Below are 13577 nucleotides of genomic sequence, written 5' to 3' on the forward strand. Positions count from 1 at the left end.
TAAGAGAGACAAATCATAAGGTTTTTAAAAACACACTCACAATGTACTCGTCACTGCGCTTTGGACACAAAACATCACATTGTCTGCTTTGAGCCAGCGTACTACAGGCTACGTAGCGACAAGTCATCTAAAATTATTATTGGTTCCAAATTCAAAACAATATTTTAACTGCTAAGGGAAGAGAAAGACGCCATATTGGCCCAAGCGGACTGAAGTCTGGCTTCTTACGAAATCATGAGTTGAAACCACCTGTATTTCAATATCAGCAGCAAACGAAAGTAAGATGGATAACTTAAATTTAGTTTCTTGTGCTGCACAAAATTGGAAATGCCAAAAACAAACAATAACTCATCTAAGGTAGAACATCACTTATAGTATTACAACAGTACCTTACTATGAGAGGTTGTGCAATTAAGTACTTTATTTTCGAACAATCTCATACAAGGTGACCACTGGGAAGAGGAAGCTATATACAGAGCCAACATTGCTGCTTTAACAGGCAGCACCTTGAGTATGGGAAACGTAGTGCAAGAAACAAAGGTTGGAAGAGCTAAACTAAGAATTGGAAAATGTTGTTTCAAGCCACTGACCCTGCTGACCAAACAATACTCCACCCAAAGGTGCTGTCCTAAACCACTGAGCCTTGCGACTATGAGACTACATTTTCAAAGACGACGCTGCATACCAGTGAGCATGGCGACTAGGAAAGACTTTATCCCATGGCAGCATTGAACCTAGTGACCAGGAGAAACACGCAAATACAAAGGTGTCCTCCACTCTGTCACAGGCAAAATATAAAATCTGAGACTCTACAGTTTTGAGACTTCCATTATGGCACCTGTTGATGAGGACCCTCGCTATTTTAAGACAAAGTCGCAAAGTACTAAGCTATCTGGCCACACGATTAAGCGATCTATAGAAAACGCAGTAAGTGAGGGGCATGAAACCTCTCAGAAGGCAAAAAAACACTAGTAGGTGAAACTAGAAAGTTTCAAGGACTAATGCTCAGTGACCAGGGACCTCAGTGCTAGGATGAAATAAAAATCACTGAAACAAATGGCAGAAGCTTAATTCCTGAAACCAAATATTGAAAGTATGGAGGCTTGTGATTATAAAACAGTGGCCCTTGTCATGATGGGGCTGGTAATCCGGTTTTGGGAGGAAAGAGGAGTTTGAATCCAAAAATGGGATCACAAGCGTAATGCCAAATTCACCAGAGACAAGTGTTTTCTTCAGTGATTTGTCTCTCAAATTCTGTTGGCAACCTGGTAATGGGTGAATTGACAAATATATTACAACAAATTATCCCACTCTGGGTGAAAACGTTTAATAAGGTACCAACTGCACAGCTGCTAATTTATGCACCGTGTGATAATGCTAACTAGCAGGTCGTAATTTCACCCTCAAGTTGTGGGTGCATCATAACCGGCCTGTATATTGAAGGAAACGTCCTATAAAATAGAATTTTGTGCTCAGCATACACCTTAACAGAGGACACAGGAAAAAGCCACATATTGCAGCAGCCCTCCATAAAGCCATGTTTCAAACCATTGGACACTTGTAAATTGGCTCCTACGCTCACAGAGCATGGGTTGCAGTTCTAAGTGACACTTTGTTTGTGTTGGTAATCTCACTAGTGAAACAGAGGGTGTGATGCTGCTCCCTATAAACACACTTCACTATGCTGTAAACGAAGCTGTAAAATTACTGTACCTGACCAACAGGGCCGAAAAGAATGCCTCAAAGTGGTTTTGTTACAGAGTGTTGAACCCTAAAGTCAAAAAACAAAACAAAAAAAAACCCCAAAAATAAAGTTGATTTTAGTCCTGTATGCCAAAAGATATATTGTTGCTTGGTGTAGCTGTGATTGCCCCGCTTAGTGCAACACGTGGCCTCTAAGGATCTTATCTTAAATAAAGAACTGCAAATCTTTGCTCCATTTGGGAACAGGGCGTTCAGCTAAAAAAAAAAAAAAGAACATGTTGCTATTTTTTAGGATTCTTCCTACTGGGGTATGTGTTTTATTGGAGCGGTGGTAGAAGATGTAATTATCAACTAGGAGTAAGTGAAGCTGTCAGGGACTGGGCCAGAAAAAAAGGAACTCATTCTCCTACTATAATTCTTGTCTAGACTTTGATTCTTTGTGTAGACAGGACAGCACCATCTGAAGGACAACAATGTAGAGAGAATTGTATTGAGGCGACAGCATGGGCAATGAAAGACAGATGTTGCCCAACGAAAAGAAGACCTAGTGGCTAAGAGTCCACAGAAGTAGGAGTTACTTCTAGAAATGCCAGGTACTTCATTTTTCATGCTAAACAGGCTTTGTTAACATTTTATAAGTACCACCTATGGATATCAAAGCGCTATCATCTTCAGCCCCTTTTCACTTTCTATTCTAAATCTGTTTTGTGGATTTTCAGAATGGTCTTAGCTGTTATTACCAACGACATAGTTGCTTTTATAATACAGTTGTATCAGTTGGTCTTTGCTTTTAATTTTATGTTAAAAACAATGAAAACAAAAGACACCTGTAGGAAGTTGGCTCTGTATGTGCTATTTCAAAGTAAGGAATAGCATGCACAGAGTCCAAGGGTTCCCCTTAGAGGTAAGATAGTGGCAAAAAGAGATAATACTAATGCTCTATTTTGTGGTAGTGTGGTCGAGCAGTAGGCTTATCCAAGGAGTAGTGTTAAGCATTTGTTGCACATACACATAGACAATAAATGAGGTACACACACTCAGAGACAAATCCAGCCAATAGGTTTTTATATAGAAAAATATCTTTTCTTAGTTTATTTTAAGAACCACAGGTTCAAATTCTACATGTAATATCTCCTTCGAAAGGTATTGCAGGTAAGTACTTTAGGAACTTCAAATCATCAAAATTGCATGTATACTTTTCAAGTTATTCACAAATAGCTGTTTTAAAAGTGGACACTTAGTGCAATTTTCACAGTTCCTAGGGGAGGTAAGTATTTGTTAGGTTAACCAGGTAAGTAAGACACTTACAGGGCTTAGTTCTTGGTCCAAGGTAGCCCACCGTTGGGGGTTCAGAGCAACCCCAAAGTCACCACACCAGCAGCTCAGGGCCGGTCAGGTGCAGAGTTCAAAGTGGTGCCCAAAACACATAGGCTAGAATGGAGAGAAGGGGGTGCCCCGGTTCCGGTCTGCTTGCAGGTAAGTACCCACGTCTTCGGAGGGCAGACCAGGGGGGTTTTGTAGGGCACCGGGGGGGACACAAGCCCACACAGAAATTTCACCCTCAGCGGCGCGGGGGCGGCCGGGTGCAGTGCAGAAACAGGCGTCGGGTTCGCAATGTTAGTCTATGAGAGATCTCGGGATCTCTTCAGCGCTGCAGGCAGGCAAGGGGGGGGTTCCTCGGGGAAACCTCCACTTGGGCAAGGGAGAGGGACTCCTGGGGGTCACTTCTCTAGTGAAAGTCCGGTCCTTCAGGTCCTGGAGGCTGCGGGTGCAGGGTCTCTCCCAGGCGTCGGGACTTTGGATTCAAAGAGTCGCGGTCAGGGGAAGCCTCGGGATTCCCTCTGCAGGCGGCGCTGTGGGGGCTCAGGGGGGACAGGTTTTGGTACTCACAGTATCAGAGTAGTCCTGGGGTCCCTCCTGAGGTGTCGGGTCTCCACCAGCCGAGTCGGGGTCGCCGGGTGCAGTGTTGCAAGTCTCACGCTTCTTGCGGGGAGCTTGCAGGGTTCTTTAAAGCTGCTGGAAACAAAGTTGCAGCCTTTCTTGGAGCAGGTCCGCTGTCCTCTGGAGTTTCTTGTCTTTTCGAAGCAGGGGCAGTCCTCAGAGGATGTCGAGGTCGCTGGTCCCTTCGGAAGGCGTCGCTGGAGCAGGATCTTTGGAAGGCAGGAGACAGGCCGGTGAGTTTCTGGAGCCAAGGCAGTTGTCGTCTTCTGGTCTTCCGCTGCAGGGGTTTTCAGCTGGGCAGTCCTTCTTCTTGTAGTTGCAGGAATCTAATTTTCTAGGGTTCAGGGTAGCCCTTAAATACTAAATTTAAGGGCGTGTTTAGGTCTGGGGGGTTAGTAGCCAATGGCTACTAGCCCTGAGGGTGGGTACACCCTCTTTGTGCCTCCTCCCAAGGGGAGGGGGTCACAATCCTAACCCTATTGGGGGAATCTTCCATCTGCAAGATGGAGGATTTCTAAAAGTTAGAGTCACTTCAGCTCAGGACACCTTAGGGGCTGTCCTGACTGGCCAGTGACTCCTCCTTGTTTTTCTCATTATTTTCTCCGGCCTTGCCGCCAAAAGTGGGGCCTGGCCGGAGGGGGTGGGCAACTCCACTAGCTGGAGTGTCCTGCTGGGTTGGCACAAAGGAGGTGAGCCTTTGAGGCTCACCGCCAGGTGTGACAAGTCCTGCCTGGGGGAGGTGTTAGCATCTCCACCCAGTGCAGGCTTTGTTACTGGCCTCAGAGTGACAAAGGCACTCTCCCCATGGGGCCAGCAACATGTCTCGGTTTGTGGCAGGCTGCTAAAACTAGTCAGCCCACACAGATAGTCGGTTAAGTTTCAGGGGGCACCTCTAAGGTGCCCTCTGGGGTGTATTTTACAATAAAATGTACACTGGCATCAGTGTGCGTTTATTGTGCTGAGAAGTTTGATACCAAACTTCCCAGTTTTCAGGGTAGCCATTATGGTGCTGTGGAGTTCGTGTTTGACAAACTCCCAGACCATATACTCTTATGGCTACCCTGCACTTACAATGTCTAAGGTTTTGTTTAGACACTGTAGGGGTACCATGCTCATGCACTGGTACCCTCACCTATGGTATAGTGCACCCTGCCTTAGGGCTGTAAGGCCTGCTAGAGGGGTGTCTTACCTATACTGCATAGGAAGTGAGAGGCTGGCATGGCACCCTGAGGGGAGTGCCATGTCGACTTACTCGTTTTGTCCTCACTAGCACACACAAGCTGGCAAGCAGGGTGTCTGTGCTGAGTGAGAGGTCTCCAGGGTGGCATAAGACATGCTGCAGCCCTTAGAGACCTTCCTTGGCATCAGGGCCCTTGGTACTAGAAGTACCAGTTACAAGGGACTTATCTGGATGCCAGGGTCTGCCAATTGTGGATACAAAAGTACAGGTTAGGGAAAGAACACTGGTGCTGGGGCCTGGTTAGCAGGCCTCAGCACACTTTCAATTGTAAACATAGCATCAGCAAAGGCAAAAAGTCAGGGGGCAACCATGCCAAGGAGGCATTTCCTTACACAACCCCCCCCCAAACGAAAGAGGATGAGACTAACCTTTCCCAAGAGAGTCTTCATTTTCTAAGTGGAAGAACCTGGAAAGGCCATCTGCATTGGCATGGGCAGTCCCAGGTCTGTGTTCCACTATAAAGTCCATTCCCTGTAGGGAGATGGACCACCTCAACAGTTTAGGATTTTCACCTTTCATTTGCATCAGCCATTTGAGAGGTCTGTGGTCAGTTTGAACTAGGAAGTGAGTCCCAAAGAGGTATGGTCTCAGCTTCTTCAGGGACCAAACCACAGCAAAGGCCTCCCTCTCAATGGCACTCCAACGCTGCTCCCTGGGGAGTAACCTCCTGCTAATGAAAGCAACAGGCTGGTCAAGGCCATCATCATTTGTTTGGGACAAAACTGCCCCTATCCCATGTTCAGAGGCATCAGTCTGCACAATGAACTGCTTAGAATAATCTGGAGCTTTTAGAACTGGTGCTGAGCACATTGCTTGTTTCAGGGTGTCAAAGGCCTGTTGGCATTCCACAGTCCAGTTCACTTTCTTGGGCATTTTCTTGGAGGTGAGTTCAGTGAGGGCTGTCACAATGGATCCATATCCCTTCACAAACCTCCTGTAATACCCAGTCAAGCCAAGGAATGCCCTGACTTGAGTCTGGGTTTTTGGAGCTACCCAGTCCAGAATAGTCTGGATCTTGGGTTGGAGTGGCTGAACTTGGCCTCCACCTACAAGGTGGCCCAAGTAAACCACAGTTCCCTGCCCTATCTGGCATTTGGATGCCTTGATAGAGAGGCCTGCAGATTGCAGAGCCTTCAAAACCTTCCTCAGGTGGACCAGGTGATCCTGCCAGGTGGAGCTAAAGACAGCAATATCATCAAGATAAGCTGTGCTAAAGGACTCCAAGCCAGCAAGGACTTGATTCACCAACCTTTGGAAGGTGGCAGGGGCATTCTTTAAACCAAAGGGCATAACAGTAAACTGATAATGCCCATCAGGTGTGGAGAATGCTGTCTTTTCTTTTGCTCCAGGTGCCATTTTTATTTGCCAGTACCCTGCTGTCAAGTCAAAGGTACTTAGAAATTTGGCAGCACCTAATTTATCAATGAGCTCATCAGCTCTTGGAATTGGATGGGCATCTGTCTTGGTGACAGAATTGAGCCCTCTGTAGTCCACACAAAACCTCATCTCTTTCTTTCCATCTTTGGTGTGAGGTTTGGGGACTAAGACCACTGGGCTAGCCCAGGGGCTGTCAGAGCGCTCAATTACTCCCAATTCCAGCATCTTGTGGACTTCCACCTTGATGCTTTCCTTAACATGGTCAGACTGTCTAAAGATTTTGTTCTTGACAGGCATGCTGTCTCCTGTGTCCACATCATGGGTACACAGGTGTGTATGACCAGGGGTTAAGGAGAAGAGTTCAGGAAACTGTTGTAGGACTCTCCTACAATCAGCTTGCTGTTGGCCAGAGAGGGTGTCTGAGTCGATCACTCCATCTACTGTGCCATCTTTTGGGTCTGATGACAGAAGATCAGGGAGAGGTTCACTCTCTGCCTCCTGATCCTCATCTGTTACCATCAACAGATTCACATCAGCCCTGTCATGGAAGAGCTTAAGGCGGTTCACATGGATCACCCTCTTGGGGCTCCTGCTTGTGCCCAGGTCCACCAGGTAGGTGACCTGACTCTTCCTTTCTAGTACCGGGTAAGGGCCACTCCATTTGTCCTGGAGTGCCCTGGGAGCCACAGGCTCCAGAACCCAGACTTTCTGCCCTGGTTGGAACTCAACCAGTGCAGCCTTTTGGTCATACCAAAACTTCTGGAGCTGTTGGCTGGCCTCAAGGTTTTTGGTTGCCTTTTCCATGTACTCTGCCATTCTAGAGCGAAGGCCAAGTACATAGTCCACTATGTCCTGTTTAGGCTCATGGAGAGGTCTCTCCCAGCCTTCTTTAACAAGGGCAAGTGGTCCCCTTACAGGATGACCAAACAGAAGTTCAAAGGGTGAGAATCCTACTCCCTTCTGTGGCACCTCTCTGTAAGCGAAAAGCAGACATGGCAAGAGGACATCCCATCTCCTTTTGAGCTTTTCTGGGAGCCCCATGATCATGCCTTTTAATGTCTTGTTGAATCTCTCAACCAAGCCATTAGTTTGTGGATGGTATGGTGTAGTGAATTTATAAGTCACTCCACACTCATTCCACATGTGCTTTAGGTATGCTGACATGAAGTTGGTACCTCTGTCAGACACCACCTCCTTAGGGAAACCCACTCTGGTAAAGATACCAATGAGGGCCTTGGCTACTGCAGGGGCAGTAGTCGACCTAAGGGGAATAGCTTCAGGATACCTGGTAGCATGATCCACTACTACCAGGATATACATATTTCCTGAGGCTGTGGGAGGTTCCAGTGGACCAACTATGTCCACACCCACTCTTTCAAAGGGAACCCCCACCACTGGAAGTGGAATGAGGGGGGCCTTTGGGTGCCCACCTGTCTTACCACTGGCTTGACAGGTGGGGCAGGAAAGGCAAAACTCCTTAACCATGTTGGACATATTGGGCCAGTAGAAGTGGTTGACTAACCTCTCCCACGTCTTGGTTTGTCCCAAATGTCCAGCAAGGGGAATGTCATGGGCCAATGTTAGGATGAACCTCCTGAACAGCTGAGGCACTACCACTCTCCTAGTGGCACCAGGTTTGGGGTCTCTGGCCTCAGTGTACAGGAGGCCATCTTCCCAATAGACCCTATGTGTTCCATTTTTCTTGCCTTTGGACTCTTCAGCAGCTTGCTGCCTAAGGCCTTCAAGAGAGGGACAGGTTTCTTGTCCCTTACACAGCTCCTCCCTTGAGGGTCCCCCTGGGCCTAAGAGCTCAACCTGATAAGGTTCAAGCTCCAAAGGCTCAGTTCCCTCAGAGGGCAGAACTTCTTCCTGAGAAGAGAGGTTCCCTTTCTTTTGCTGTGTTGCAGTTGGTTTCCCAACTGACCTTCCTGTTCTCTTGGTAGGCTGGGCCATTCTTCCAGACTCCAGCTCTACTTGTTCACCCTGTGCCTTGCACTGTGCTCTTGTTTTCACACACACCAGTTCAGGGATACCCAGCATTGCTGCATGGGTTTTTAGTTCTACCTCAGCCCATGCTGAGGACTCCAGGTCATTTCCAAGCAGACAGTCCACTGGGATATTTGAGGAGACCACCACCTGTTTCAGGCCATTGACCCCTCCCCATTCTAAAGTAACCATTGCCATGGGATGTACTTTTCTCTGATTGTCAGCGTTGGTGACTGTGTAAGTTTTTCCAGTCAGGTATTGGCCAGGGGAAACCAGTTTCTCTGTCACCATGGTGACACTGGCACCTGTATCCCTCAGGCCCTCTATTCTAGTCCCATTAATTAAGAGTTGCTGTCTGTATTTTTGCATGTTAGGCGGCCAGACAGCTAGTGTGGCTAAATCCACCCCACCCTCAGAAACTAGAGTAGCTTCAGTGTGGACCCTGATTTGCTCTGGGCACACTGTTGATACCACTTGGAGACTAGCCATACCAGTGTTACCTGGATGGGAGTTTGGAGTGGAACCTTTCTTGGGACAGGCCTTGTCTCCAGTTTGGTGTCCATGCTGTTTACAGCTATGACACCAGGCCTTTTTGGGATCAAAGTTTTTACCCTTGTACCCATTGTTTTGTGAAGAGGCTCTGGGCCCACCCTCCTGTGCAGGTTTTTGGGGGCCTGTAGAAGACTCTTTACTATTTTTAGTTTTGGTTGTCTCATCACCCTTCCCCTGGGGAGTCTTTGTGACCCCTTTCTTTTGGTCACCCCCTGTTGAAGTCTTGGACACCCTTGTCTTGACCCAATGGTCCGCCTTCTTTCCCAATTCTTGGGGAGAAATTGGTCCTAGGTCTACCAGATGCTGATGCAGTTTATCATTGAAACAATTACTTAACAGGTGTTCTTTCACAAATAAATTGTACAGCCCATCATAATTACTTACACCACTGCCTTGAATCCAACCATCTAGTGTTTTCACTGAGTAGTCTACAAAGTCAACCCAGGTCTGGCTCGAGGATTTTTGAGCCCCCCTGAATCTAATCCTATACTCCTCAGTGGAGAATCCAAAGCCCTCAATCAGGGTACCCTTCATGAGGTCATAAGATTCTGCATCTTGTCCAGAGAGTGTGAGGAGTCTATCCCTACACTTTCCTGTGAACATTTCCCAAAGGAGAGCACCCCAGTGAGATCTGTTCACTTTTCTGGTTACACAAGCCCTCTCAAAAGCTGTGAACCATTTGGTGATGTCATCACCATCTTCATATTTAGTTACAATCCCTTTAGGGATTTTCAACATGTCAGGAGAATCTCTGACCCTATTTATGTTGCTGCCACCATTGATGGGTCCTAGGCCCATCTCTTGTCTTTCCCTCTCTATGGCTAGGATCTGTCTTTCCAAAGCCAATCTTTTGGCCATCCTGGCTAACTGGATGTCCTCTTCACTGGGGCTATCCTCAGTGATTTCAGAGGTGTTGGTCTCTCCTGTGAGGGAACCAGCATCTCTGACTATTATTTTAGGAGTCGGGTTTGAGGGACCCTGTCCTCCCTAGATAGGACTGGTAGGGGGGAATTTTCCTCCAAGTCACTATCCTCTTCCTCTGAGTTGCCACCCTCAGAGGGGTTGGCCTTTTCAAACTCTGCCAAAAGCTCCTGGAGCTGTATTTTGGTAGGTTTGGGGCCCATTGTTATTTTCTTTATTTTACAGAGTGACCTTAGCTCCCTCATCTTAAGATGGAGGTAAGGTGTGGTGTCGAGTTCCACCACAGTCACATCTGTGCTAGACATTTTGCTTCTAAAAGTTGGAATACTTTTTAAGAATCTACAACTGGTTCTAGAATCTAATTCAAACTTTTACAAACTTTTAAACTCTAAAAGAAATGCTAAACAGGATCTAACACAAGGCCCTAGCAGGTCTTTTAAGAATTTAGAAAACTTTTCAAATTGCAAAAATCAATTTCTAATGACAATTTTGGAATTTGTCGTGTGATCAGGTATTGGCTGAGTAGTCCAGCAAATGCAAAGTCTTGTACCCCACCGCTGATCCACCAATGTAGGAAGTTGGCTCTGTATGTGCTATTTCAAAGTAAGGAATAGCATGCACAGAGTCCAAGGGTTCCCCTTAGAGGTAAGATAGTGGCAAAAAGAGATAATACTAATGCTCTATTTTGTGGTAGTGTGGTCGAGCAGTAGGCTTATCCAAGGAGTAGTGTTAAGCATTTGTTGCACATACACATAGACAATAAATGAGGTACACACACTCAGAGACAAATCCAGCCAATAGGTTTTTATATAGAAAAATATCTTTTCTTAGTTTATTTTAAGAACCACAGGTTCAAATTCTACATGTAATATCTCCTTCGAAAGGTATTGCAGGTAAGTACTTTAGGAACTTCAAATCATCAAAATTGCATGTATACTTTTCAAGTTATTCACAAATAGCTGTTTTAAAAGTGGACACAGTGCAATTTTCACAGTTCCTAGGGGAGGTAAGTATTTGTTAGGTTAACCAGGTAAGTAAGACACTTACAGGGCTTAGTTCTTGGTCCAAGGTAGCCCACCGTTGGGGGTTCAGAGCAACCCCAAAGTCACCACACCAGCAGCTCAGGGCCGGTCAGGTGCAGAGTTCAAAGTGGTGCCCAAAACACATAGGCTAGAATGGAGAGAAGGGGGTGCCCCGGTTCCGGTCTGCTTGCAGGTAAGTACCCACGTCTTCGGAGGGCAGACCAGGGGGGTTTTGTAGGGCACCGGGGGGGACACAAGCCCACACAGAAATTTCACCCTCAGCGGCGCGGGGGCGGCCGGGTGCAGTGCAGAAACAGGCGTCGGGTTCGCAATGTTAGTCTATGAGAGATCTCGGGATCTCTTCAGCGCTGCAGGCAGGCAAGGGGGGGGGTTCCTCGGGGAAACCTCCACTTGGGCAAGGGAGAGGGACTCCTGGGGGTCACTTCTCTAGTGAAAGTCCGGTCCTTCAGGTCCTGGAGGCTGCGGGTGCAGGGTCTCTCCCAGGCGTCGGGACTTTGGATTCAAAGAGTCGCGGTCAGGGGAAGCCTCGGGATTCCCTCTGCAGGCGGCGCTGTGGGGGCTCAGGGGGGACAGGTTTTGGTACTCACAGTATCAGAGTAGTCCTGGGGTCCCTCCTGAGGTGTCGGGTCTCCACCAGCCGAGTCGGGGTCGCCGGGTGCAGTGTTGCAAGTCTCACGCTTCTTGCGGGGAGCTTGCAGGGTTCTTTAAAGCTGCTGGAAACAAAGTTGCAGCCTTTCTTGGAGCAGGTCCGCTGTCCTCGGGAGTTTCTTGTCTTTTCGAAGCAGGGGCAGTCCTCAGAGGATGTCGAGGTCGCTGGTCCCTTCGGAAGGCGTCGCTGGAGCAGGATCTTTGGAAGGCAGGAGACAGGCCGGTGAGTTTCTGGAGCCAAGGCAGTTGTCGTCTTCTGGTCTTCCGCTGCAGGGGTTTTCAGATGGGCAGTCCTTCTTCTTGTAGTTGCAGGAATCTAATTTTCTAGGGTTCAGGGTAGCCCTTAAATACTAAATTTAAGGGCGTGTTTAGGTCTGGGGGGTTAGTAGCCAATGGCTACTAGCCCTGAGGGTGGGTACACCCTCTTTGTGCCTCCTCCCAAGGGGAGGGGGTCACAATCCTAACCCTATTGGGGGAATCCTCCATCTGCAAGATGGAGGATTTCTAAAAGTTAGAGTCACTTCAGCTCAGGACACCTTAGGGGCTGTCCTGACTGGCCAGTGACTCCTCCTTGTTTTTCTCATTATTTTCTCCGGCCTTGCCGCCAAAAGTGGGGCCTGGCCGGAGGGGGCGGGCAACTCCACTAGCTGGAGTGTCCTGCTGGGTTGGCACAAAGGAGGTGAGCCTTTGAGGCTCACCGCCAGGTGTGACAAGTCCTGCCTGGGGGAGGTGTTAGCATCTCCACCCAGTGCAGGCTTTGTTACTGGCCTCAGAGTGACAAAGGCACTCTCCCCATGGGGCCAGCAACATGTCTCGGTTTGTGGCAGGCTGCTAAAACTAGTCAGCCCACACAGATAGTCGGTTAAGTTTCAGGGGGCACCTCTAAGGTGCCCTCTGGGGTGTATTTTACAATAAAATGTACACTGGCATCAGTGTGCGTTTATTGTGCTGAGAAGTTTGATACCAAACTTCCCAGTTTTCAGGGTAGCCATTATGGTGCTGTGGAGTTCGTGTTTGACAAACTCCCAGACCATATACTCTTATGGCTACCCTGCACTTACAATGTCTAAGGTTTTGTTTAGACACTGTAGGGGTACCATGCTCATGCACTGGTACCCTCACCTATGGTATAGTGCACCCTGCCTTAGGGCTGTAAGGCCTGCTAGAGGGGTGTCTTACCTATACTGCATAGGCAGTGAGAGGCTGGCATGGCACCCTGAGGGGAGTGCCATGTCGACTTACTCGTTTTGTCCTCACTAGCACACACAAGCTGGCAAGCAGGGTGTCTGTGCTGAGTGAGAGGTCTCCAGGGTGGCATAAGACATGCTGCAGCCCTTAGAGACCTTCCTTGGCATCAGGGCCCTTGGTACTAGAAGTACCAGTTACAAGGGACTTATCTGGATGCCAGGGTCTGCCAATTGTGGATACAAAAGTACAGGTTAGGGAAAGAACACTGGTGCTGGGGCCTGGTTAGCAGGCCTCAGCACACTTTCAATTGTAAACATAGCATCAGCAAAGGCAAAAAGTCAGGGGGCAACCATGCCAAGGAGGCATTTCCTTACAACACCATTAAAGTCTTTTCTGTGAGTCTGATGTCTACACTGGTGTTATCCAGGGAAAAAAAGACTTGCAGATTTCCTTGTAGCTAGAGGTCTTAGGCTAAATGTCTACAAGGGAAAACGTAACAAGTATATGAATGTGTACAGGCAAACCACACAGAAAAGGATATATTCATAAACAGTGATTTCAAGTACAGTCCTTTGAAAATCCTTGCCAACTTTATAGGTCACATAAAAATTACTCAATATAGAAAGATTGATAAAAAACTCAAGGCAAGTCGAAAGACCCTCATCTTCATCACATTCTAATCTTCCACTCACAAGATGGCCCATCTCAGTGAATCAAACAACGCTCACAAAAGCTTTTTATTAGCTCATCACAAAGTGTGTGTTTTAGCTCACTCACTCTGACAAGGACTCCCAGAAGAAGGGCCGGTTCATAGCGATGCTCTTTAGCTCATGGAGGGTGTCTGTCAGGGTGGCGCTGAACAGCAAGGTCTGTCTCTGGGCAGGGACGGCGCTCAAAATCACTTCCAGGTCTTTGGTGAAATCTGTACAGCCCTGCTCCAGAAGCCTGTCAGCTTCGTCCAGGACCTAAGAGTAGGA

General features: G+C 47.7%; 1 protein-coding gene across 2 annotated transcripts in view; it reads right to left on the minus strand.

The window, feature by feature from the left end:
- DDX49 (DEAD-box helicase 49) overlaps positions 1-13577 on the minus strand; it is a 126499-nt gene that overhangs the window by 62417 nt on the left and 50505 nt on the right. For both annotated transcript variants that reach the window (XM_069216245.1, XM_069216246.1), the window contains one exon: positions 13378-13565. In XM_069216245.1, coding sequence (XP_069072346.1) covers positions 13378-13565 — 188 coding nt within the window. The remainder of the gene's footprint in view (positions 1-13377; positions 13566-13577) is intronic.

This window comes from Pleurodeles waltl, chromosome 12 (genome assembly GCF_031143425.1).
Source record: "Pleurodeles waltl isolate 20211129_DDA chromosome 12, aPleWal1.hap1.20221129, whole genome shotgun sequence".
Classification (NCBI taxonomy): Eukaryota; Metazoa; Chordata; class Amphibia; order Caudata; family Salamandridae; genus Pleurodeles; species Pleurodeles waltl.